Source organism: Parasteatoda tepidariorum, chromosome X1, assembly GCF_043381705.1.
Source record: "Parasteatoda tepidariorum isolate YZ-2023 chromosome X1, CAS_Ptep_4.0, whole genome shotgun sequence".
NCBI classification, from domain to species: Eukaryota; Metazoa; Arthropoda; class Arachnida; order Araneae; family Theridiidae; genus Parasteatoda; species Parasteatoda tepidariorum.
The window spans coordinates 45,375,835-45,403,045 of record NC_092214.1 but is presented as its reverse complement, the minus strand read 5'-3'; the positions used below and the strand labels follow the sequence as shown (position 1 = coordinate 45,403,045).

Below are 27,211 nucleotides of genomic sequence, written 5' to 3'. Positions count from 1 at the left end.
GCCTTAACCTCCATGACCTCTCCTGGCCCACAACGGGCTGTTGCCGAAATGCTTTACTTAGTAGTAGAAGCTCTTTGTTTACATCACACTAAAGCTGCACATTAGGCTATTGGCGGCATTGGTGACATTGGCGAGAAACATCCCGGAATGATCCTATGGTATGCCATCACAATTTTGATTCACTGTAGAGGGGATGGCACTCCCACTTTGGGTAGCCCGACGATCTAAAAGCGAAGTCGAGCACTTAACTGTAAAGCAATTTAATGAGGACTGATATCGCGCACACTCGGTCTTTTCTAAGGCTGATCATAGTGATCCCCCACCTGCTCTCTAACAGCAACCAGTGATACTATTAGAGAGTATTAACTATTATCCCATTTAATGGTGATGCTATTAACTATTATCCTATTTAAAGACTTTTTCATTCATCTACTGTGTACCACGACTTACGAAGTGCCCACTGTGGAACGCATCCTAAGTAACTTTGTTCTAATAATAGAAATTTAACTATCTAAAGGCTAATCTTAATGGTTCAAAGGGTTGACTTCAAATATGCTAATTAATTAAAGCCAATTATAAATTAAAATACGAAAAGAAACGCAAAAAAAAAAATAGTTCCCTTGAATAAACATACCTTTTTGACAAATTTGCATTTCTTAATATCAAAATATAGAAGAAAGTCACAATCTGAAAAATATGGTTTTAATAGTTTAGAAAGAAAAGCGGTTGTTAGTTAACTTCCTTTAATGTTAATTTCACTTTTTGTGTTCACATTTTAAGCGAAACTTTTAATCTAACCGAAAAATTTTTGCACAGAATCGTAACTCTTCTTTTTATAAACAGAATATTTTTTTTAATAATAATTTATTGCTTTTTTTAGTAATAAACGAAAATTTTTTGAATCGTGAAGTATGCTAACTTTTAAGTCAGTACTATATAATTAACAATATCATTTTAACTATGTACTTTTAAATATAAAATTTTAACAAAATCAATCCAATAATTCCTCAGAAATGAAAATTTAGAGAATCAAATTTTTTGAAATTTTATTATTCAGAAAACATTTAACCAATCTCATTAAAGTATTTTATTATACTTTACTTCACATCTTATAACAGTCGTTGAACTGCCGACCCAATTTTTTGGTTTACGACTACTAATGTTCAAATCCGTAGCCTTGTAATTTTGATCCCAATCCAGGAGACGTGGAAACTCCTGTATCAAGTAGTGGGAGAAATTTGCCTTCGTGAGGAACATGATCCGTCTACCACCGAGGATATTACACGTCAGCACTGTGGTTGATGCAAACCGGATGCGGATTCGTATCGACCAACCATCACTGGGATTCGAACCCGGTTCTCTTCATTGGAAAGCGAATGCTCTATCCCCTGAGTCATCGCGGCTCTCCTTAAAATATTGTAATTCAAAATAACACAGTTTGAAATTATATAAAATGACATCCAAGGTGATCGATATAGTTGCCTCATAAACGTCCATTTCGCAGCAGTACAACTTCCAAGAAAGATCTATTGAAAATCGCATAGCCGTCTGGTAGTCGACCACCTAAGTCTAACCGTAGATGGTTTGTTGACGAAATGACGCTTGCGTGTTTTGGAATAGTCTATGATCGAGCATATTTATCGTCACAAACGTAATTATAATATTTCAACCTAAAAATAAGTTTTATTCTGCAGGTATTTTGAATAAAGGTATCTACTAAGCCTTTTTTAGTTTTTAGTTCGCGAATGGACAGCCCTGTTAGCATTTCGAAGCTGAATGCCAATATCTAATACTACGGTCAACCAAGTAGAAATTTTTCCTGCCCATAAAGCACGGACTTTATTGTTTGTTTGTTTGTTTTGTTCATTTACGTAACACTGGAGCTGCGCAATGGGCTATTGGCGACGGTCTGGGAAACATCCCTGAGGATGATCCGAAGACATGCCATCACAATTTTGATCCACTGCAGAGGGCAGTCCGAACTTTAAAAGAAGGGGAAACATTTACTTAGACTTACTTAGAAGATAAGAGAGAAATAACAAGTATTTAAAACAAGCTACGGGGAAGAATCCCAAAATTTGCAGCTAAACTTAAAAAAATAAACAAGTGTTGTGATAAAGTAGCATTTTCAGAATAAAGCAGTTTTATTTTCTTTTATTTTTGTTCAAAATTTTGCGTCATTAATTAGTGCAGACGATATTTTAAGTTACGAAATCAGACACAAAAACCCACTTTCTCTGAATAAACATAGATTTTTTTCAGCGTATTTGGATTTCTGACATCCAAAATATATTTTCTACATCATTTCAAAGTATGTAATTTGATTGGCAAAATACAAAATTTCAACGAAATCGGTCGTTCCTGAGGAATCGAATTTTAAAAGAGTTGCGCATTTAAAATTCGATTTCTCAGGGACTACTCAACCGATTATGCTCAAATTTCGTATTTTGACGTGTAAAATTGCATACTTTGAAATGATTTTAAGAAATTTTATATCTGACTATTCAGCATTTCTGCGACTATTATTAAATAAAATAATAAATAGTTACTAAAATTAAATTTTTGCATAGAATTATGTTTGGACAAACGAATTTTATAATTGCGTGCAGAAATCTTTAACTTCGCTTAAAAATAATACGCAAAAAGTAAAATTAACATTAAGGGGTCCAAACTTTGGTTCGTTCTCCTGACCAAACTATGGGGGCCGTATTTCCCTGACTTTCCGTTTTCCCCCTATATTTTGGGGGTCAGAAATCCAAATCCGTTGGGAAAAAAAGGTTTGTTTATTCAGAGAAAGTAGAATTTTGTGTCTGATTTCGCAAATTAAATTATCGTCAGCCACTAATTCATTAGCATATTTGAGGTCACCCCCTCGAACCATTGAGATTGAGTCTTAAACCGTGAAGATCCTATCATTAGAATCAAAAGTTATTCAGGGTAACCCTCTTTTTTTGCGTACTATACATACGCTGAGCTTAGCATGTTTAGAACCAAAAAAGTTTTTTTCCAAATTTTTGCAAATATTTCTGGACATCTAAGGGCGATCGAAATGTTCTGCAGGTGACGTAGAACAGAACTCTCTACCTATGGCAACACTTCGCATGCTTTCACCATTAGCGTGTGGAGAGTCATAGAAGAAGGAAGTACGTTAGTTTCTGTCTTGATTTTATAATAGATCAAAAGCTCTTAAGTTGGGAAACTATATGGAACTGAGAACTACATTAAACATAGTTCTAAAAGTGGAAATTTAATCAAATACGAAAAAAATGGATGGTTGACTGAATGTAAACAATAAAAAGCTTCCTAAAACCAAGCGAAATTTAGCAAACTTTCGATGCATTCCTCCGCCTAAATTTTTTCTTGCGAGGCGATGAGTGAACAGGCTTAATATTCTAGGAAGTTTCATTATCGTAATTAGTGATTAAAGTTGCGCTTAATTTTACCCTTCATAAGAGTTTCCTGTGATTTACAAATTCTAACTGTTTGCGAGTCAAAAACAAATTTTAAAAAAATAATATCAAAATATAAATAAAATGCAAGATGTGAGTGTTATTCTTTATTTGGCTATATTTGTGTAAAATATCACCTCTTGATATTCTTTGGATTGCATCATAGCATGCTTGCAAAGTCTTCCGAATTCATTTGTTGTTCGTTTCGGTGAAATTTAAATTGAAAGAATGCGTAATATCGTAAACACTGTTAGTAGAATAATATTGCATGTCGCGCTTTTTCATGTTTAGACATAAAAAACAATCAGAAGTAGTAACCCTGACATCTTACGACGAATTTTAAGCCCTAGTCAACCATCCATAAGGAAACACGGTCAAGGATCCATAAAGAAAGAAGAAAACATTGTAGTACATACCTATACAACTGAAAAGAGGAGAAGAGGGAAGGACAAAAAATGGAACCGGTCTTCTCCCCAGATGGCGTAATCGAGCAATGCGATCGCAAATTGATGTTTTCAAACATATAGGGGAGAGTCGGGTAGCCCCGCCCAGCGGGTACCCCCGCCCACTGTCAATTTCATATGTATAGAATATTTTTTCAAGTCAATGGGCCATCGGACGTTAATTGTTACATTAAAAAAAGATTGTTTTCAAAGTTTCAAGTATTTATGCAGCTGGTAACATGGTAAACGATAGTTTTGAAGATATGTTGAATACAGTAGTCATGAAATTAAGAAAAATTGGTTGAATGTTTCGATTAAACTTCATTTTAATACTAAAAAAATAATTTTTTCTATACATACAGCATTAAAGTATGTAGTCTTAAGTTTAATTTGCACAAAGAAAGAAGTTTGTATGTAAAAAATTGTTCGAGTAATTACAAATTTACAAAAAAATTGGATTTCGGGTAGCCCCGCTCACATGAATGTCGGGTATCACCGCCCAATTTTATTTCGTCGATAAATGTACGGTTGCAAAGATTATTATTTTATTGCTTCAAATTTGAATGTTATATGCATTTTTAACAACAAATATATGTTTTAATATTATATGAAACATAAATTTATATATTTAAAAATGAAAAATTAAATATTTTTAAAATGTAATTGATATATCCAAATTAAATTTAATATCAAGAAATCATAAATATTATGATAAGCTATTTGCTTACTTATTTATTTTCACTTATTTGTGAACGAATCAATCTACAGAAGCATTTGAATGCAATCAAAATACAAAGTGAATTTGTAATTTTATAAGAAGTATTTTATATTAAGTTTATAAGAAGAGATCAACCAAATAAGTTTATATTGAAAAACAACTATTGTTATTAATTATTGTTACTTAAATTAAATTATTTTCGTTAAATATTTAATATAAATATATATTAATATTATAATATATTAATATACATTAATAATGATAAAAAGTATGACATTTGTTGTTATTAAATGATAGAATTCACTAAAAGTATATAAATATGTAATAAATAAAATAATTTTGTGATAAAAATGATAAATGAGGTTTATCTATTGTCAATACATTGGTCATTCTCATTTACACCTGAAAAAATAGCCAAAAAACACAATTTTTGTAACTGGGCGGGGCTACCCGACACATTTTGAAAAGAGCTGAAAAACATGTTTTTTTAAATTTCTATTTTTTTAAGTTTAACTATTCTTTTTTGGGTTTATTCTTTTTGCATTATTTAATTGGATGATAAAACAATAGAAACATACAAAAAAGTTGATTATTACTCAGTATTATACAGAAATATAAGCAATACTCCTTAAGTGAGTGGGGCTACCCGACTCTCCCCTATACATTCATTTTTTACATAAAATCTGTTTAAAAAAAACTTAAACTTAAGAAAATACAAAGTGTCTACGCTTAGGTTAACAATAATCAAAAAATTAATCTTTAATGAAGTGATTCTACACTAGACGTGTAGACCTACAGCGACCGCGGAACCGGGGAGGGCCTCACATTTTATAAATGAGGAAACACAGCCCGTTCTAACATTCCAATTTTTTACTCGATATTTGCATAATTAAATTTACAATTAAAAAAACACATATAATTTTTTTGTATCTGAATTCTAAAAAAATTTCTCTATTTCAAACGAGCTTTAACATTTCCTTGGTGAAAACTGCTATCAAATCATTCCTTACTCAATCTCACCCCCCGCAGAAGGAATACACGATCTTATTGATTTCTTTATTAATTTTTATTTCGATTTGAAGACAATTCGATTATTGAAGTTAATATTGCAAGTTCGAATTCTCGATTACCATAATGTGAGCTTCAGATAATTCGGATACGTTTAATAATAATAATAATCTGTACATAGGGTGAGGAGGAGGAGAGAGCCCCACCCCCTCTCTTGACATATTTCTGCTGTCACTGTAGGCCTAACATTTTTTTACGTCAGAGATCGACTTCTGAGTTTTAGAAGTTATTTCCCCAAAAAAATCTGGTTTATTCTTCCAACAATCACTTGATTACACTAGAAGGCTAGTACACTCTTCATTTTGGGACGCATCTGAATTTACTCTTAATCGACCATAAAGCCAAACCGTAAATATTTTGCTTTATCCAAGCTTTATCTTTGATCTCAATCTGAACAAAACCCGACTTTGAAGGGTGCGAAAAGGTTTCAACTTACGCAAAACAGAGATCGTTACGTGTAGTACCAGTTAAACATCTTTCCTTTCTTCGAAGATCTCCTCAATATGAGGCCACTATAAGGTAAATATTTAATTCAAAAATGAAACAGTTAATTGGCTACGCTCCATTCTCGTTGTGTATTGGGAATTTGATTTGGAAAATGTGTAAGAATCTATGTACAGCATGCATTAATGGCTTTCAGATTGACCGAGTTTTTTGCGGATCTATAAATTTCTTCAATCAGGTTATCATTCGCATCTTCTTTGTAAACGCTTGATTCTCTCAGTAGTGATTTCTTTCAAAGTTCTTGTGCGATAGCCCTAGACGCACTCGTGAATGTTTAAAAGTCATTCCTCTGCTATGTTGCTGAGGCACTTCCAATCGTTATTGAGGGAATGTGAAAACGTAATTGGCGATCGCAACACTCGAATACGCCATCTGGGGAGAGACCGGTTTCATGCCTTTAGCCCTTCTCCCTTCCCTCTCCTCCTCTTTTCAGTTGTATAGGAATGTACTACGATATTTTTCCTTTTCTTAATATTTTTCCTTTTTATTCAATAAAAATATTTTTTAAAATTCCCGTGATACTTTTCCTTAGAACTATGTTTAATGCAGTTTTCTGTTCCATATAGTTTTCCAACTCAAAAGATTTTAATCTATATGAAAATCAAGAGAGAGACTAACGTACTTCCTTCCTCTATGACTTTCCACACGCTAATGGGGAAAGCATGTGAAGTGTTGCCATAGGTAGAGAGTTCTGCTCGACGCCACCAGCAACCTATACTTCTGTATTATTGTTTCCAGTGTATTTTAAAGCCAATTGGCTCTCAACGTGATCATTGTGTTTTGAGATTCTTGCAAACGCGGTATTTGATTTGAAGTGTTTTGGTATGCTGCAACGCCTTGATCTAGATGGCGCTGCAGATTACTTATTACTTGTGTTTACAATGCTAACAATACTTGTGGTTACAATGCTAAAGGTGCTAGCACTAACGTACGTAAGATGGTGCACAGCTTGCAACAAGAACAGACAGTAAAAGAGGCCAAATCAGGACTGCCAAAAAAGCGAATTATTCAACATCTAGCAACCATGTCACCTTTTTTTAACATTATATATATAAATAATTAGAACAAATTTTCTCTTCAAACTCACCAGAATTTTTTAACATCATTAATATTTTATGAAATACGGCAGATTTGAGCTCAGAAATCATTTCATTTACGTCTTTTATTGAAAACAAAATTATCCGTTTGAAAATATCGCCTCGCAGAATAAGCTGTAGTAAGCAGTTGCGAACTTTCTAACAGGAACTAGAGCAGGTATTAAGCTCGAAATTGGTATTGTTTACATTTATATTGAAAACACCATCCATAAGGTTTTTGTTTTCTAACGACATTTTTTCATACAGTGAGAATGCTCAATAGATATGATTTAAGTGCTGATGACACTAGGCAACCAAGTGGAGGCAACTAAGTTAAGAAACCGGTTTTTAGTTTCTCGTTTGTGATCACACGTTGCAACCTTCGCTTGTTCAACCAACTCTGAACACTGGTATTGGACTATTATAGTATCGACCAACACTGGTATTGGACTATATACCAGAACTTCCAATACCAGAACTTATATTTTTCAATAAAGTTTATTGCTAGAAGCACTTTTAGTTATCATGGAAGCGATTATTGACGATGTACTTGAAGTAGGCGTTGAGCTGATAGCTGATGAGGTTCTGAAAGAAGAACTAGAACAGAAAAAAGGTGATTTAAGAGCAAAATAATTTCTTTCGTTTGCTTTCAAAATTTCATTAGTATTCGGAAATATCTATCAAAATCTGTCAAAATGAGTTTAAAAAGCTTAGCGTTAAAGCAATATAATTTTGAATTTTCAAATATTTAAACATTTGTAATTAGTAATATGCTAGTTTTTTTTCCATTCACTTTTAAAATTCAATAATAATTTGTGACTTTTAATATCTCCACAGAGGAAATTAGTTTATAAGGAATTAGTTTATTCGCATAATCTTTGTTATTTATGTCCCAAAGACAAGGATACGTTTGAAAAATTAAAAAAAAAAAAACATATATCACTAGAATTCCATTTAAAACTAGTCATAGTTAGAAGATTAAACCAAGTTCAAATTTAAAAGATAAAAATTCAGGATGCGTCAGAATCAGCACATGTATTTTGTTTACTAAATGGTTGCTAGTTAAGGTTGAAAGTATTTGGAAACTACTATATGACACGTTTCAACTAATCTGGTTGCTCCACTGAATTTGAAAGGTTTTAACTTCAGTTGCTAGTTGAAAGCAGGTTGAAAGCAACCGGGAAACCATCATATGACGTGCTTCAACTTCACCGAAGCAGCTAGTTGCTTTCAACTAGGTTGCCTTGTGTCATATAGCCTCGCGTGCACGAGCAATTCCTCCTTTGGATCATTTTCACTGCATGCGATTCCCAACTGCAGTCGAAAGCGATTCGTGCATGCGTGAGAAGTTCGCATTAAATGTCGTTTCTAAAAACTCGTATGTGCATCTTGGGCAATCGCATACAGTGTGAATGCTTCCTTAAGTTTCTAAGCATTTGCATGATGTAAGACAATCGAATGCTGTAAGAAGGGAACCTTAAAACGATTGTTAAAAACATAAAATATTCATTAGGTTCATGCATAATTGGTTCTTTGAGTATTAGTATGTATTCTGTTCTCGTATTCGCGTACGTATAGGTAGTTTTTCTTGTGGTACACTTTCACAACATGCGATTTGCATATGTATTCATGCGTCAAAGCAATTTGCACATGCACGGGCAGTTGCCTCAATATTTAAAGTAAGTCCTTACTGAATGATATTTTTTTTGCATGCAAGCAGAAACTGTTATTAACGAATTTTCCACAGTTAAATATTTTTCTTTTCTTACAGTCACTCGAAAAAATTTCGATATTTTTCCCCCAGTGAGAATGGTCCTTGATGTTTCCAAAGATTTGCACGCGCTAGCAGTGAAGGCTCTCTTTGATGTAGTTTTTCTAAGTACTCACACAAATTCAGTTAAATCAAATGATCATGTGTTTCAGAAAACTGTGACTATTTCGTTTTTATGCGTGTTTCACTCATAGTGTATAACTCGTTTTTAATCTTTCTAGGTTCTAAATAGCAACTATTTTCTTAACACTCGCACGTGCGTGAATAGAATACATATGCAGTGAAAATGGTCCCTCATCTTCAAAATCATGAGTTAATTTTAACCATTAGGTGCAAATTATTAGAAATAAGTTAGTTATTTAAAAACTTTTGACAATTTTATAAGGTCAAGAAACAAAATTATTGGGCTCAGTTCAAACAGAGCTATATGCAAGCTGTTTGTATCTCATGATAATCAATCAAGTTTTAAACGCCTTTATCTTTCATCCTGATTGGTTTAGTTCAGTGGTTTTGACGTATGACGTATATTTTGGCGCATATCTTAGCAATAAAGAAAGCTGGAAAGAATTTAATGTGTCTATCCCTTTCTGTAGATTCACGTCAATTGTTTGTTTACTTTATTATAGACGGTCGTCAGCTGTCAGCCATACAATATTGAAAGAATGCTGTCGTGATGTGAAGCCATATGTAATAGATATTCTACATTTCATCCATTATCTTCTGGATAGCATTTATTTCTAAAATCGAAAGCATGATTGAATGTGTATCTTGTTTTTAAATTGTTCTTCTCAACATGAGTTATAAATATACGAAAAATGAGTTTGGCAAACGCGGCCGTACTGACGACGATTCGGATGATGAATCTGAAGAAGATTGCAGTAAAAATATTTTTAAATATTTGATGTTCTATATTTTTCCATCTAACGTAGGAGATGGTCGTCGCAAGGTGTTACACAATCTAATAAAAAAACATGGGGGTAATTTTACTGAAGTTGTTACAAATCATACAACTCATGTGCTGGTTGATGAATCGGTATCTTGTGGGAAAATATGTAGGGCTTTAAGTTGGACAACATTTCCACCGCACATCAGTGTGGTTTATATAAATTGGTTGAGTGATTGTGTTCGGGCTGAATATTGTTTAAAAACATCTGATTACCAAGTGCCAAATAACCATAAACCTACTTACGTTATTACTTGTGCTAATTCTGCAACTTCTAAAAATAGTCCCGACACTCATTATATTAAAACAAAAAGTCAGAGTAAACTTAAACATTCCAAACAGCCTCGGATAGTTGAAGTCATTGAGGCTGACATGTCAAATATAGAATCAGTCGAAGAAGAAGAATCAAGCTTTGATGATGGAGTTTATGAAGGTGAAACATCATGTGATGATGAGTGGTTGTACTCTGTGCCATCTGAAGCTTTGAATATGATTATTCCACCCTCTTTTACTAGCATGGATCAAGAAAGTAAAATATCTCTTTCTATTTCAAATTCAGATACACCTGAAAATACTGGAACTTTAAAGTTAAGACTTTATCGACATAAATCTTCTGATCAGGGCTATGAGTACTCAAGATACAGTACAGTAAACCAAACTGATCCTATTTCTTCCAAGCTAGATTCATCTGCATCAAACTCTATAAATGAAGAAAATCAACTTAAAGTGCTTGAATTATCAAATATGACATCAAAGGAAGAAAAAGAAAAAACTCCTCCTTGTCCAGATGAAACTAAAAGTGGTACTACAGAGTCTGTTTTGATCAAACTGCAAAATGTCAACATGGAACATAATGTGGTTGATAACAATTGTCTGAATAGTGAAATTTTGAAAACAACTAAAGAAAATGACAGCAGTAAATTATGCACTAACGTAGCTACTTCTTCTATGAATGTTGTTGTAAGTTCAACTAAGGAAAATGTTGAAACTAATTTAAATATTAGTGACCCAAGTATTGATACTAGTTTTAGTTCTGCAATAAAGATTTCAAACAATATTCACAGTCCAGATTCTCTTGAATTAAAACATTCATCGCAGGAAAATGAGGCATTTAAATTGTCGCCATCGTCCAAATTTGATTCAAACAAAGATTTATCAGATCGATCGAATTTGGCAGTGTCTCCTATAGTCACATCATCTTCCAGTAATATAAAAAATACAGATGATAATTTAATGGAAAGAGTAATATTAACTGATAAATCTATATCTCCTTCAAAATGTGGTTTAAATTCTGCTATTGAATCGGAAAAAGGTAATTCTTGTAGTATAGCCGACACAAAAGAAGTTCATGTTGTTGAGTTGGATTTGTCATGTAAAAAACCTAAACCTGGGAGAACAGAAAGTAAATTTCTTAACACAAATGCTTGTGAACTTTATGAAACTCAAGATTCTAAAATTTCTTCAACTACTGAAAATATTGAATCTTCTAACTTGCTGCAAAAGGAAAATTCTTCTCCACTTCCTGATGGTAATGTATTAAAAGACATAGGTTTTGACAAACTCCCTTCACCTAATGACTCTTGTGAATCTAACAGTGTGTTAGAAGCAATTGAAGTCGTTACAAATAATTCTTCAATTCTTTCAGAAGAGAGAATTAATAATTGTTCAACTCTTTCTGAAGGAATAACTAGTGATTCTTCAACTCTCTCGAAAGTAATAACTAATGATCCTACAACTCTTTCTAAAGTAATAACTAATGAATCATCTACTCATTCCAAAGTAATTACTAATGATCCTTCCACTCTTTCTAAAGTAATAACTAATGATTCTTCAAAATCTCTTAATGTTGAAGTTATTGTAAAGAAATTATCAAATATTAATGAAAAAGATAAGATTCTCGCTTCTAAAGATTTAAAAGTTGGTAGTTCTGTTAGTCGTGATAAAATTAATAATCGCGATAATCTATTGCCAAATAACTCAACAGAAACATTAAGTTTGACATTGTCATTAGTTTCAGAGTTGGTTAACAGAGCAGCAGATACTGAGTCAATTCGTTTGGCAAAAAGTGATTGTTTGATTTTGCCAGAATCTGATGATCAAAGCACAAGTGATACAGTTAACTCATCTAAAAACGATGAAATCAACAAGAATGTAACTCATGATAACACATTTTTAAAAGCTTTTATAGACACCACTGATATGAAGTCTAATTTACAAAAAAAGGTTTTAACAACATCAATTTCTGAACCAATGGAGATTAGTACACCATTAAACATGTCTGATTCTTCGAAATCTTCACTTGAGTCAGTAAAAGAACCATTAGTTGATCCAAAAAGTAATACAAGTGTACTTGTAATTGATGGTTCCAACCCTGTTGCAAATGAATCATGTTCTACCTTGCATCATGGTGCATTAAATGATTCTACCTTGTCAAAATCTGTCTCTATTACGAAAACTGAAAGTGAATCAAAATCAAATGATTCTAAGAACAAAGTTTCATTCAATATATCTAGGAAGCACAGTCCCTTTTTCTCAATTTGTCCAGATTCTTCAGATTCATCTACCCAGCCAATAGTTCTATTAAATAAATTAGATATTAATTCAGAAGAGAAAATAAAAGCTTTAAATAAGATAAATGATATTACCAAAATAAATAATCTTCCTGAATTTTCCAGAAAAAAGGTTTGCAAGAGTGTCATTAAAAAAGTTGTTTCTGTTTCTGACTCTAAAGTAAAATTAGTAGATATGCAACAATCTGGAAGTGATCCCTTATTGAAAGAGTCCACTAAAAAAGAAACTAGTGTTTCCAATGAGCCAAACTTAGTTTCAAGAAAAAAAGAAGTAAAAGTATGTTCTGTAATAGTAAATTCATTAGATATTAAAAGTTTGTGTGACTCATCCAATCCTGCTCAGCCATCTGAAGTTGCTTCAGTGAGGAAGGCTTCTTCAAACTCACCAACTTCTCTGAAACTACCATCCCCAATACCATCTACAGAGACATCAAAGCCAGCTATTGTAACATTTGACTTATCTATGGAAAACAGTCCGGAGAAAATACTTGACATCCCTATGCCATTAGATGATTCCTCAAAACGCTCTTTGATTAAGCCATCAAATTCATCTGTAAATTCAATTAGTGCATCATCTTCAAGCTCTAACATATCTAGCAAAATAGATAGTTCAACTGATAACTCTATCCTTTTACAGTCTAAATTATTACTAAATGAAGCATGTATTAGACCTCAGAATTTCAATGAAAGGAGTGAAGTGACTCACTTATCAAAAGGCATCTCTGATACAACTTTGATCCCTAAACCTTGCCAATCTAATGAATCTTCTAGTAATCTGCCAGAATTTAAAGTACCTCTTCAAAAAGGTATTCTTAAATCTCAGAGTCCAGATTCTGTTAGTCACTCTGTATCATTTAATAACTCTATCTGTAATTCAATATTACCTAAAAAATTTTCTCCTATTGATTTGATATCTGTCAAACAACCAACTCCTGTTTCAGTTCATGAAAATTCAGATATTGAGTTGCCTGATCAAATATCCAACCAGAATAATATCATAACATCTGTGAAGCCATTTGAGTGTACTGCTGTATTGAGTGAGCTGCCTGAACCAATGGATTTTGCAACTGCTGAAACTAATCTTGAGGCAACATTATCCAACAGTTTAAATAATATTACCGATACTGATTTTAAACTTCAACCATTTGTTTATGATCATGAAAATATTATGAAAAGTCCAAATGTTTTGAACCTCTCAAGTACTACTCCAACAAATGATGATCCTTTAACATTAACTTTCAATTCACATTTAAGTGATACTATAGAAAATAAGTTTTCTCTGGCTGAGCTTACTGATATCAAAATTCCGAAACCATTTATATCCAATTCCACGAATTTAGTTTCTCAGAGTAGCTTGAACTCATGTTCAAAAAATAATGATCTTGATATCTTATGCGATGAGGCAATTGAAATTGATAGTTTAATATCAGATTCATCCAACTTTAACAAACTTAATTCGGCTGAAAAATCATCTGATTTAATTACAGATGAGACTTTAATTGGAATTTCAGCTTTGGAGACTTTCAATGATGAATTAAAAGGTTTTGACCCTACTTTGAATGTGGTTAATAATTTGACTGAAAATACATGTGCTTCTTTTCAAACACCTGAACCATGTACATCAACTTCAGTTAATACGTCTATGACAGTAAAACCTTCCATTCCTATATCTCCAACACCATCACATGAGAATGTACCAGTATCTTCCACTCTAGCCCATAGTGTATGTAAATTTTATTTTCTTTTTCTATCAAATTGATTTCAGGGTTATTTAGCTTGATTTCATTATACTTGATTTCAGTGTCATTTAATTATGCTTTGACCCAAAATACAGCTTTTTAAAACAATTTTTTCCTTCAAAAATATGCAAAAGAAATGCATAAATTTTTTATCGGGGTGTATCTTAGTCAACTTTTTCCAATTTTTCATCTCTTGTTCGCAGTAATTTTAACTAATTATTGCTAGAAATATTTCCTTCCATCTGTCATCACATTGTTAACAATTTTTAAGCATTCATTCACAAGTCTATCATAGATTTGGCCATTCAATTGCACCTACAATGAATAAGCTGTATCTTTCAAGTTTATTAAGATTGAATAAAAAATCATTGTAGGAGATTAATATGACCGCAAAAATAAATTCTGAAATAAAGGCTATGTGTAAAATAGCTCATTTTGATTATCTATCAATATAATGGGCACCCTGTGTATATGCATTCTGCGTATGTTGTGTATAAGACATTCTTTGCAGATTCTAAAATCTGTGAAGCTTCTTCACCCAAATTGTGCAGATTTCAGGAAGTCTGCTGCAGTTGGCTGTGTAGCAAATAAATGTGTTTCTAAAGGACATACTGCCATAAGAGAACAAAAATCAATTTTTGGTTAACATTTATTCCTTTATCCAATCTGCATATTTCTGATAATTTACTATTGTTATGTAGCGAGTAAATGCATTTCTAAACGTGAAAGTCTGTAATGATATACTTTAGTCTGTACTTTATGATATACAGTAGGGAACCGATTATCCGGAACGATCGGGACCATCGCTATTCCGGATAACTGATTTTTCCGGTTTTCTGAATCGATACAAAAAGCCGTTTTTTTTTATTGTTAAACCCAACTAAAAAAAAACAAAAATAGTTGGAAATAATCTTAAAAAGAAGAAAAAACAATGAAGTAATACACTGATTATTTCCAAAATGATGGTGAGGTAAACATCTTTCAGAAAAGAAAGAAAAATCCTAAAATCTTATGAGGAAAAAAACATCTTTTTAAAAAAAATGGTGGGAAAATTTATCGAATTTCGTTCCGGCTTTTTGGTTTTCTGATTTCCGGATAACGGGTTCTGTACTGTACTTTAAAAAGAATTCTTTTTTAGTCCCTTTTAAAATACGGTATCAATTTTCTGTTTTTATTCATATTAAAATTCTAACTCTTAAAACACTTTTTGATTTCAGAAGAAAAGAAAACCAACTAAGTTGTTTCTGGAAACTCCTAACAGTCGTATTATTCGAAAATTACAGGTAATAATGTTTATAATTTATTTATTTTTTTAAATTTTAAGTCTATTGTGCAAATCTAATTATATATTAATTATAATATCTACTAATGAGTTAAAACTTCATTTTCATTCTGTTTCAAACTAATATAAATTCCATATTTGTTTTAACAGTATTATATTTTGTTCACTGATTACAATCTTTTCAGTTTTTTTCTTATTTAAGTTTAAGACATCCTGAAGTTACTAATGTAAAGTTTGTTAATTAGTTTGTAGAATATTGTTTTTACTTCTAATGACATTGTGTAAAATTTATCTATCAAACTAATGTTGGAACCAGTTTTTCATGTTTTTGTTTCATACTGTTTTGTACATTTGCTTTAGTTTTTAATTTTTGAAAAACTTTTAATTTGTTTCTCTTCCTTATGCAAGTTCTTTTATTTATTACAAAGCAAAATTTTTCCTCTTAAAAATTCTTACCAATTTTAGAAACTCTTTACAAATCTTGTGTATTATTTACCAGGAGAAATTTTTATATGTTCAAATGAACTTTAATTTAATTTAAAATTAAGTTATTTAAAATTGTTATATGTATATTAAGTATAACCAATTATATCTTTGATAACTGTTGAGGTTATTCTCCTTTTGTAAACCTAATGATTAATAAAGACTGCCTTATGTTTTTTAGCTATTACATGATAGTTTCAAGAGAATTGAAAATAAATGGAGAATGCATGCTTATGAAAAAGCTATAATGGCAGTTAGGAAAAGTAATCGGCCCATTACTACAATAGAGGTATTTTTGAATTTAGTTAAAATATTTGTTTGAGTTATTTATTTTATTAAGCTATTGGAGATATTGCTTTAAATAAAGCTTTATGTTATTTGTTTGTGTTCATATAATCATAGTCAAATTTTAAAATAGTAAGTTGTAAAATTGATTCTAAGAACTCCCAAAGCTGTAAGTGTCTGTTTAGGGCTGTAGCTTCTAAAATCTATACTGTATTATACCAAACAAGCACCCCAACCACACACCCCCCCCCCTCATAATTTCTAACAAATTAGAACAAGCAATTAATATCAAATAAGTGCTGCCTTCCTCTACCCACTCTAGTCAGCAAACATTTTTTTGATTACAACTGTATTGAACTGAAATTGGAACGTCATTGCCTTACTTGATAATAAAGACAAGGTGGAAGGAGAAAGAGGGCAACTGAATGAATTATGAAAAGTAAAAAAAAGGGCTTTGCTTTCTCAGATTTATTCAAGGGTATCTAAAGAAACTGCTATAATGTGAGGGTGCATTGTTTTGCTGTTTTTCATTGTAGTGAAAATAGATTTTTTTCATTGGCAGTTGATAACATAAGATGGAAGTGGAAAAAAAAGGTGAGTGAAAAAAACTCTAAAAAGTGCTTTGCTTTCTTAGAATTATTCAAGGGAAATAAGAAAGAAGTAGTTTAGCTTGAGGGCATAGTAAGATGAAAAAAAAAGTAATAATAAAGTATTAGTGCACACAATCCAAAAGTATCTACATGCTCAAAATATTTTTTGATATCAGAATGATTTTATTACATTACGAAAACGACAAAGGCATTTAACTATTTAAAATTTTTATTTATTCCTGGCAAAATATATCTATACATATATTAGAGGAATATTTATATAAATATGAAATTAAAGATAAATAATACATAAAAATAAAGTTAAAGTTATATTCATGTATCCATAAACATAAGGGGGAACTTTTTGTCATTAGTTTGTCAATAGATTTTGATACTATCCAATCTTTAATGTTGTGCCTGTGTTTCACAAAATGTCCGTCTGTACTTTTGCCTTGTTTGCCAAAGCATTTTGCCGTTGCCTTTGAGCTAATACTGTCACATTTAGTTGGCACTGGCCCATTTACAGAAATCATCAGTTCGTGATGTGTTGTTTCATCACTTAAAGGTCTTCTTTTATTATTTGTGTGCTCATATCTAGATGTCAAAGATTCACACACAAATTTAATTGATAAAGCAATTGAAGCTACGTACATGGAATGCAAAACCAACTCTACATTCTTATTGTGCAATTCTTTGTTGTTTAGAAAGTTTTTAATAATTTCTATGCTAAGTTTTCTAAACTCTTCTTCAGGCATATAGTTTGATAATTCATTTTGCAAGAAAAGTCCTATACTGAGATTCAAGCTCATTGGAAGGAATATCTTTAAACTCATAAGCAAGTTTTTTCGCAGAAGCTATATATTTGTGCATGTGGCCTGCAGCAGTTAGGGAAATACTTTTAAATTTTAATTTTGTTGCCAATAATTTCAGATTTGTAGAATTTTTAAATTGATTTACAATGATGACATCATCTGATGAGAGGACATAGTTCTCAAAATTTTCAGCTATAAATGATGAAAAATTTTCCAGGTCTTTTTTAACTGTGACTTTAACACTTTCTTTATTTAACCTTAGTATTTTTGCTTGACTTTGAGTAAGATTACCTATACCTTCAGTTTCAGGAGTTCTTAGTAAGTTGTATGGTTTTGCACAACCAAACCAGCAGCTAGTTTGAAACTGTAAATTTTACGGAATTTTCTTACAGTGTATTTATACAGTTCGAAAATATATCCTGATTTTTTCTTTTGCCCACTATATAGCCAGTTTTCAAGAGATATTTCTTTTAATTTTAGGACAAATGTAGATCTAGTTTCTTTAATATTTTATCATTCAATTTTATTATCAGGATGTTCAGGCTCTGGGTAGTGGTATTGCCAAAAGGATTGCTGAAAATATACTCGAAATTGTACAAACTGGTCAACTACGTAAAATTAATGAAGTGTGTTCCAAACAGAGAGAAGCTACTATACGCTTATATTCTAAAGTATGGGGAATAGGATCGAAAGTTGCTGAAAATTTATATAAAGAGGTAAGATTCTATGTTCATATATGTCAGCATTCTAAGTTTGGTTATGGTTTATTTTCAATAAAAATTTTAAATGCTTAGTTAGTCTTAATCTTTTAAAATCTAATTATATTTTTGTTTTATAATTTTCATTCCTAAATTTTTGTACATGGCAATACAAGCAGAAAAAGTACTAAGCATTATAAATATTCCTTAATCTAATGGTTTTATTTTCCCTCTAACCCTTGCTATCACTCCCTTACCCATTCATTGTCACAAATAAGTGACAATTTTGAATTGAATATAAAAATATAGGTTAATATTTTAATAATTTATTTTAACAATCTATTCTTTTACTGATGATTAAGAATAGATTGCTATTATTATATTTATTTTGAAACAATTTATTTTTCTATTTAAATATATAAATGTTTTTTTTTATTGTAAAATGCATAGCTGCCAACTGTTCTGAATTTTTAGGATTTGTTCCTAATTTTTAAATCAAATCTGAAAATCTGATATTTTTATAAAATTGCAGTAAATTTACTTTTAAACCAATACCTTATTCTGATTGCTGCAACAGCGCTTTCAGTGTTTATTGTGCTGAAGTAATTTTTAGTAGCTTTTTATTAGAAAATACGTTTCCAATAGCTGTTGCTGATCATTTCACTGAGATGAATCTTTAACAACTATTATTATTTTTTAAAAAATTTATTGTAGTATTTTAACACTTGCATCAGAAATATTTGTTTGTGATGTAGATTATTATTTACCTGCGTTTTATAATTTTGAGAAGAGTAATTATGTATTAATAGGTAATGGTTGTTTTTAAATTGTTATACCGGTATTCCTAATTATAAAATATTAATATTATTAATTTCCCACTAAAGATAGTGTTTCTAGTTTTGTTTTACTAATTTACATACGGTATTTAAATATATGTCTATTAGTGTTATTATTTAATAGTTAAATTTTGGTCTCACTCTCCTAATTTTTGCGTATTATTTTGTCGCATATAGTGTTCCTAATTTTTGATTCCTAAGGTTAGCGGCTATGAAAATGTGATTTTTGCACAAATTTGGCTTCACGTTTTGTCATAGTGTAAGAAGATAACTGTCAGAAATCTAGCATAATTCTTCAAAATTACATTTGTTATGTTAATTGCATCCAGCTAAAAGTATGTCCAGTATTTAATCATACATTTAACAGACATACATACAGGGTATCTATGCACCTGGAAAGTCATGGTATTGTACAAAATTTGTCATGAAATGTCATGATTTAAACTGTTTTTTTTTTTAAAAAAAATCATGGAAAGTCATGGATTTAGATTGCAGAAAAATCTAATTTTTAAAATGGAATTTCAATTTCACAGTATTCCGATGTTCTGAATTTGTTACAGAATCCCCACTCGTAGTCATATTTTATTAAAATATAAAATGTTTTTATCCTGTTTTTAAAAATTATGGTGTTCTTTCAAAAAATGGAAGAAAGAACATCATTTCTAAAGATTATCTCTTAAACTTCTGTGATTTTAGAATTTTTTTATCTATTTATTATTTTTATTTTATCAATTTAAAATTTTAATTTAGGCTTTTTATATAATCATACTATACTTTTAAGAAGAAATAAATCAGGTTTAAGTAACTACATATATCTTACTGTATGTAGTTATTTGCTTTTGTATTTTTTGTAGCTATTTTATTGCTCTGTTTTTAAGTTTAAAATCAATAAATATGAAGATGCAGAGAACAACAGTTTTGGTTATTGACATTCGAGATTGTCGCAGAATATCATTGTATCTGTTTGTTAACAAAACAAATAAAAGAATGAAGTTTCTATGACAATAGATTTATTTTAAAAACATATTCAATTGGTGGACATACTTTCTCAAACAAAGTGACAAATGAGTAACGAAAATAAAGAATGAATAAATGCAAAATAATTTGCTTCAACAGAAGCTTAACAACTCTTTAAATAGATAACGGATGGCGTCATGATCTACGCGAGAACAACCAGCAGCAAATGAAAGGAAACTGGCTGATCCCGCAGACCATGACGTTACCGACTTAAGTTGAATGCATGAGATTAGGAAGAAGAAAATTAGCTTAAATATAAAAAATAGCAATCATAATTTATTGAATGTTTATAAAAACTGTTTAATTTATTATTATATTTATTTTCTTCGGGGAATTTCTGTTTTATATTTAATGTAAAAACTTATGAAAACATTACATTATGAATAACAAACTGTTTTGATAAATAAAGTAAATACAGTCAGACTTCTATTTAGCAAACTTCTATTTTGCAAATTTCTCTATTTTGCAAATTTTTTTTTGAGGAGCCAAGAACACTATGGAAATTTCCTTGTAAAATGAGTAACGAAAGCGAACGATTTGAAATAGCGAAGTGAATTTTCTATTTAGCGAACTTTTTTTTTAAGATCCACTTTCCCTTTACAGCATTTTATAGGGGAAATGCCCTTGAATTAAATTTTCGCTGACACTTATTTTTAGAGAAAGCGGTAAAATCCCTTTTCCTTTTTGTTTGCATTTATTTCAGGAATTCATGCCAAAAATCAATTGAAGAGAAAGCATGACAGAAATTTCAAAAGCATGGAACTATGATGTTACAGATAGTAACATCTTAGATGTTACAGATTTAATTATTCGTAACAGTTTTGCTAAAGCTGGATTCTTAGTCAGCGCGGAGGACAAGGATGATATTCCTTTCGAAGAACTTAAGAAAATTTAGGTACAGCTAAGAAAGAAGCACAGCATTAATGATGATGTGCTGATTAATGATTTTCTATTTATTGATTCTGAGGCAGCAACCATAGAAGCATTAACTGAATCAGATATTTTGGATAGTGCAAAAAATAAAAACAATACAGCAATAAATTGTGAGGAAAACAAGGAAGATGATGAGGGAAATGATGAAGAAGTCACCATCAATCTTAAAATCATTTCAGTTATATAAAATGTTAAAATCATTCGATAATAGATAATAATTTACAAGATAAATGTGTATCAATTTCTATTTTAACTATGCCTTGTGTTTACGAATTTCAAATGGTGTTTTTCTATTTAACGAATTTTCCATATGACGAACTTTTTATCGGGATTTTGCAACTTTGTTAAGTAGATGTCTAACTGTATTAAAAAGGATAAAATAGGCTTTTAATTTTTTCTGCATTAAATTATTAGGTTATGCGTTTTATAATTTTTTTTTTTAATTCACAAAAAAAAAATTTGCAGAAATGTTGCAAAAATACAATTAAAAAGGACACTGGTGAACACAACGTTTTAATACAAAAGTGTTTGAACAGTTTACATTATAATAAACTAAATTTAGTTTTGCTATATATTTAACATTGTAAAACTCTAACACAATGAAAAATTACTGTGTTAATTTTTAAAAATGGTGTTTCTTTTACATGAAAATGTTAGAGTGTCTTCAAGAATTAATTAATAATTATTCTTATTAGTCTTAAATCATTATCAATCTAATTAGTTATTATTTATCTAAAAATTAATCTTAGATAGTTTAACTACATTCTTACTTTATTTGTAGTGTAATTATTAGAGTACCGATATAAAATTTTAAAGAAAGTTATTGGTTCTTTCAGTTTCTTTGTTCACTCTATGCTAAAAAAATTATTGCTTAAAATAGTTTCAGCTTATGGTTAAATACTAGTTTCTAAACCAGCATCTTAATACTAAAAGCCATTCTTGAATATTATAATATTCTTTTTCAGAAAATTGTGTAAAATTAATTTTTGTGCTTTACAGTACATTTAATTATTTTTTAGGGTCATCGTACCATTCGAGATCTTAAATTTAAAGCTAATTTATCTCGTGCTCATTTGATTGCTCTACGATATTTCACTGATTTAAAACGTCAAATACCGAGGCCAGAGGCAGAAAAAATATTGACCACAGTAAGTTTTTTTACGAAACATTTCTTTTTATGACTTCGAAATTGTTTTGTTTACTTTATTCTATAAATACTTATATAAATTATTATATCTTTCTTATAAAATTATTGATAAAAACTTTAATAATACAATATTGTTCCTGAATTTTTTGTGTTAATATTTGTCAGATTCACGAATTGAAGTTTGAAAGATATTGATGTGACTTCATTTCATGTATATTAGTTACATTTGTGGGTTGTTTGGTATCTTTGTTAGAGTCCCCACTTAAACTCTAAAAAGAAATATAACTCTAGAAAAACCTTCCACATGAAAATGTTACCGAGAACGGATTATAGGTTTCTTCATAAATAACACTAAGTTTAAATAAATATCTTTATCAACATTTAGGAAACTTGTAAATTTAACTAAAACATTCTAACATATATAAAACTTAACCACTTTAACATTGAAGCAGCATAGAAAAAAAACTGCTAAAAGGTAACCGGCGAGAACATGCCAGACTGCTAGCTAGAACCGACGGGGAGAGAGAGCAAGCTGTGAGGAGGCGGCCAAGTTACATCCAAAGCATACTGTTCGCGTTTTGCTGATTTCGCCCTTCACGCATATCTCCATTCAGGTATGAGGTTTACGTCAATTATCGGCTGCAAGTGACGTAGTCCAACGTCAGAGATTCGTAGTGCGGACTTTGCATTTCAGACCGCAACGTCACATATTACTCTTAATTCAAATTACCTTCCATCAATTAATATGAAGAGTTGTTCACACATAGTTATGTGAGTTAAGAAATGACAAAAAAAACTTTTTTTTTTTTTGCACAAATTTTCCACTTTTTTAATAATTGATCTCATGAATACATTCTCAAGAAGTTAAAAAAAAAAAAAAAAAAAAAAAAAAAAAAAAAAAAAAAAACATTAATACATTCTCAAAGATATATTTTAACATACGTAGTGTTTCTCAGAAATCCTGCTGCCTTACCTTTTTTACCTAATTTTTTGACTGTTTCAAAATATTCTATTATGTCGTATAACTCACGAATATAAAAACTTTCTTTATTATCATTATCAAAATGACTATCCAGGTCAGAGCCGTTTTTAAGGATGGGCCCAGTGGGCCCTGGCCCAGGGCCCCGAGTTCCGAAGGGGCCCCCGAAAAGTCTGAAATCTCATTGCATTAATTGTTTTTTTTTTTTTTTCTCATTGCATTAATTCTAACTCATTTATTATTTATAACTCAAGAGGGCCCTCAGATCCCATTTTTTTCTTCTTTTTTTAAAGTTTTATTCAGAGATTTATTCAGATTATTTTTTCTTTTTTACAAAGTGGGATGCTTTTCATAATCTAATCGAAGTGTTTACAAGTATAAAATAATTGTTATTCTTCACTTTTCAAACCAAAAGAGCAATAAAACGCTTTTTCCACTCATGAAAATATTCCCACTTTCGTAGCTACCACCCACAGAGTTGTCAAATAGCCTCCTCACTTTACACTGTGAGAAAATGTTTTTAGCTTCTTGATATTGCCCAGGGGCTCTTTTTTCCTAACTTCGGAAATATCAGATATCCACAGAACCACCCTTTTGTTTGATTTCTGGTCATAAATTTTTAAAAAGAAAACATTTCTAAGGCTGTAAATAGGGGGAGGGTCTAGTAAGAATCTGTCTTGAGATTTCCATAGTGTCTTTAAATTGGGACTCGTTCAATTCGAATTTTTCTCTCTTGCAAAATTTAGATATTTTTTTAATTTATTATAAAAGCTTTTTTTGCCTTTAATTATCCTAAATGTTTCAACTAGCCTAATTGTTTAATTTATTTAATTATTGTAGTTGATTTAATTTTGTTATTTTTCAAATCAATCGTAAGAGGAAAATAGGAATAAATAGGATTTCTCTATCAAAAAATTTCTCTATCAAATTTTCGTAGGATATTAAGAAGACATAAATCTTTCACGTTGGAGGTAAGCAAATGTTTCTATTAAATCAATTTTGGTAAATCAATTTAATTTTAGGGAAAACGTGAAAGGTTTACGCAGTTTTTCATGTATACATAGAGATTTTTTTGTTTGTTTATTTAAATGGCGAGCCACTATTCGATTCCCTCTTTGACTGGCCTGTTTGCCAAAACTCTTGATTTGGTCTGTTCTGGATAAAATTGATGCAACAAATGTAATTTTATTTCAATTTTACTTACTGCTAATAGACAGAAACAACATATGATTTGGTTTAATAGAGCAGTGATTCCCAAACTTACGACTTTTGTGTACCCTTTCTAAATTTTTCGTAACGCTGCGTACCACTAATAAAAATTTTTTTTTTTTTTGCTATCAAAAATTGCACAAAAGTTAAAAATCACAACTGCTGTTGACACCAATAATTATTAACTGTTAATTCTGCAAAAAATAGCTAATAGAAAAATATGTATTCGTAAATTTTCATGGCAGGCTTTGTTTTTGAGTGAAATTTTTTGAGATTTTCGTTTATTGCAAGATATTTTGCATAAGAATGCGTACCCCCGCTAAACTGTTCCCGTACCCCTTGGGGTACGCGTACCACAGTTTGGGAAACACTGTAATAGAGGATTGAAATCAAATGATCATCAGCTAAAAAAATGTTTAAACATGAGAAAAAAATTGTTTAAAACTCCTGTATAACCATATTTTCCATGTTTCCCCTAAATATGAAATATGTTTAATTTGTAATATTATATTTCGTACACGAAATTAATTTATTTAGTTGGCTTATGATTTTATTGTATATTGATCATATTTGTTTCTATTTTTAACTCCTTTTTGTTGCTATTATGTGTTTAAAGTTAATAAGTCTTCACAATTTTTTCATTAATAAGGCTTTTAAATTTCCTAATCTAAGTCGAATCAATTTCTTAAAATTATAAATCGAAACTATATATGAAATTTTGACAGCTTTGTTTTTATTTTAAACGTGTGCATTTAATTTAATGAAATAAAAATAAATAAAAAAATGGAAAAAATATAAATAAATGACTGAATAAAATAAAAAAAACTTCGTTGTCGTATCATCTTTTAAATAATTTGAGTATTAATAAATTATTTAAAAATAAGCAAATTTTTAGTTTAAAGGTAAAATTTTTTTTTATTTGTTTGAAAGGTAATTATGCTCCTTCATTCGATCATGAGACTATTTAATATCTGTTCCTAAGGATCAGAATTCTTTTTTATTTTACTTCATTGTAAAAATGATGTATACTGAATACTTTCATGTGATATGCTGCAGTTTTAAATACCTAAAAGATGATTGAAATTGTCAATTCAAAAAACAATTAATACTTTAACAATTAATACGCGAAAAAGTAGTAAAAAAATAACTGTCGCAAACAAATTAATATTAAGTAAGAACGAAGCAAAAATGATATCAAAATATGTTGAATCACTAGTGAGACATGTGGGATGAAAGACATCGAAACCAATATGATTGAATAGTAAAACTAGAAGGTGTTTCTAAAATCCGGAAATCAATCAGGCTTCATTTTTTTTTTTTTTGTCACGAAATTTATCAGGGGCTATTCGTTAGATTTCAATATGGGTTATGTTTTTTCTTAGATCAAATATTAAACATTAACAAATATTTGTCTTTTAAAACCTTTCATTCTATAATAATTATTAATTCTATATTCATTCTATAATAATCTTATAATAATTATTCTATAATTGCAATTCTAAAACTAATTGCTAATTGATATAAAGCTTTAGTGTGTTCCATTGATATATTAAATGTCTTCCATGGGCGGAACCCCGACGTTACGATTAATATTTATTAAGGTAATTACGAATATTATAACCTAAAAACAGACTATTTTTAAAATATTTAATTCGAGGAAAGTAGATTTTTCATCGTTCTATCATTTTCAATCTTAAATAAGGTTTTATATCCGACAGTTAAATTTGCAGTCCTTGTTTTATATCTAGTCTAGTTTTGAATTTATTTTTGGTGCATATACATAAGCTGAAAATGAATAAGATAAGCCGAATTATGGTTTACTTCTAAATAAACTGAAGATACTTGTTATAAACGTTAAAAATGGTAATTTGGAAAGCATTTTTCAAGAATGTCAAGTATCCAAATGACTTAATTTATTAAATTTAAAAATAAAATTTAAAAAATATCCATACGACAGGTGTATATATTTGGGGCTGATGATTATGAAATCTAACACAAAACTGTGAAATCGTGGGTTCTATTCCAGCTAATGACAGTTTTTAATTATTATTTCCTAATGCTGAAAAATGTTTTTCTTATTTTTTTAAATGCGCATGTTTTTAACTAATAATTTAACAATTATTTAAAAAACTGGAAGTCTCCGCTACCTGTTCATTTTGCTCACTAACCCTCGTGGTTGCTTCTGCATTCATTGCAGGTTAAGAGGAAAAACGGTTTGTTTCCTTTTTTTTTCCACAAAAATTACAATTGAATTACCATTTACATTTTGAAGATGATTAAACTTAAGCAAATCAATAAAATTGGTACCAATCAATAAAATTGGAAAATTGGTACCTGGCGCAGAGTTATTACTCAATAAAGTTGGACTCAAGGGATAGAGCATTCTCCTCCGAATGAGGTGCACCGAGTTCGAATCCCAGTGATGGCTGATTGATATGAATTCCACACCCGGCTTTTACCGACCACAGTGCTGAGGTGAAATATCCTTGGTAGTAGGCGGATCACGGATTAGAGTTCCTTTGGTATCAGACTAACCGTGGGAGGATTTCGTGGTTTTCCTCTCCATGTAACTCAAATGCTGGCATGTTCCATCAAAACGTCCTCCACGAAGGCAAAAATTTCTTCCACTACTTGATCCTGGAGTTCTTTTGTCTGCTGG

The 27,211-nt window shown here is 30.5% G+C and overlaps 1 protein-coding gene across 2 annotated transcripts in view; it reads left to right on the top strand.

The window, feature by feature from the left end:
- The first annotated feature begins 9,518 nt into the window (after nt 1-9,518).
- The window catches only part of LOC107448576 (serine-rich adhesin for platelets), a 28,074-nt gene continuing 10,381 nt past the window's right edge, over nt 9,519-27,211 (top strand). Inside the window, exons 1-5 of one of the 2 annotated variants that reach the window (XM_016063834.3) lie at nt 9,519-14,265; nt 15,502-15,564; nt 16,228-16,335; nt 18,267-18,449; nt 22,237-22,365. In XM_016063834.3, the coding sequence (XP_015919320.1) occupies nt 9,823-14,265; nt 15,502-15,564; nt 16,228-16,335; nt 18,267-18,449; nt 22,237-22,365 (4,926 nt within the window). In that variant the 5' untranslated portion in view covers nt 9,519-9,822. Of the gene's footprint in view, nt 14,266-15,498; nt 15,565-16,227; nt 16,336-18,266; nt 18,450-22,236; nt 22,366-27,211 lie in introns of both variants that reach the window. The other variant, XM_016063833.3, reaches the window with a different exon arrangement.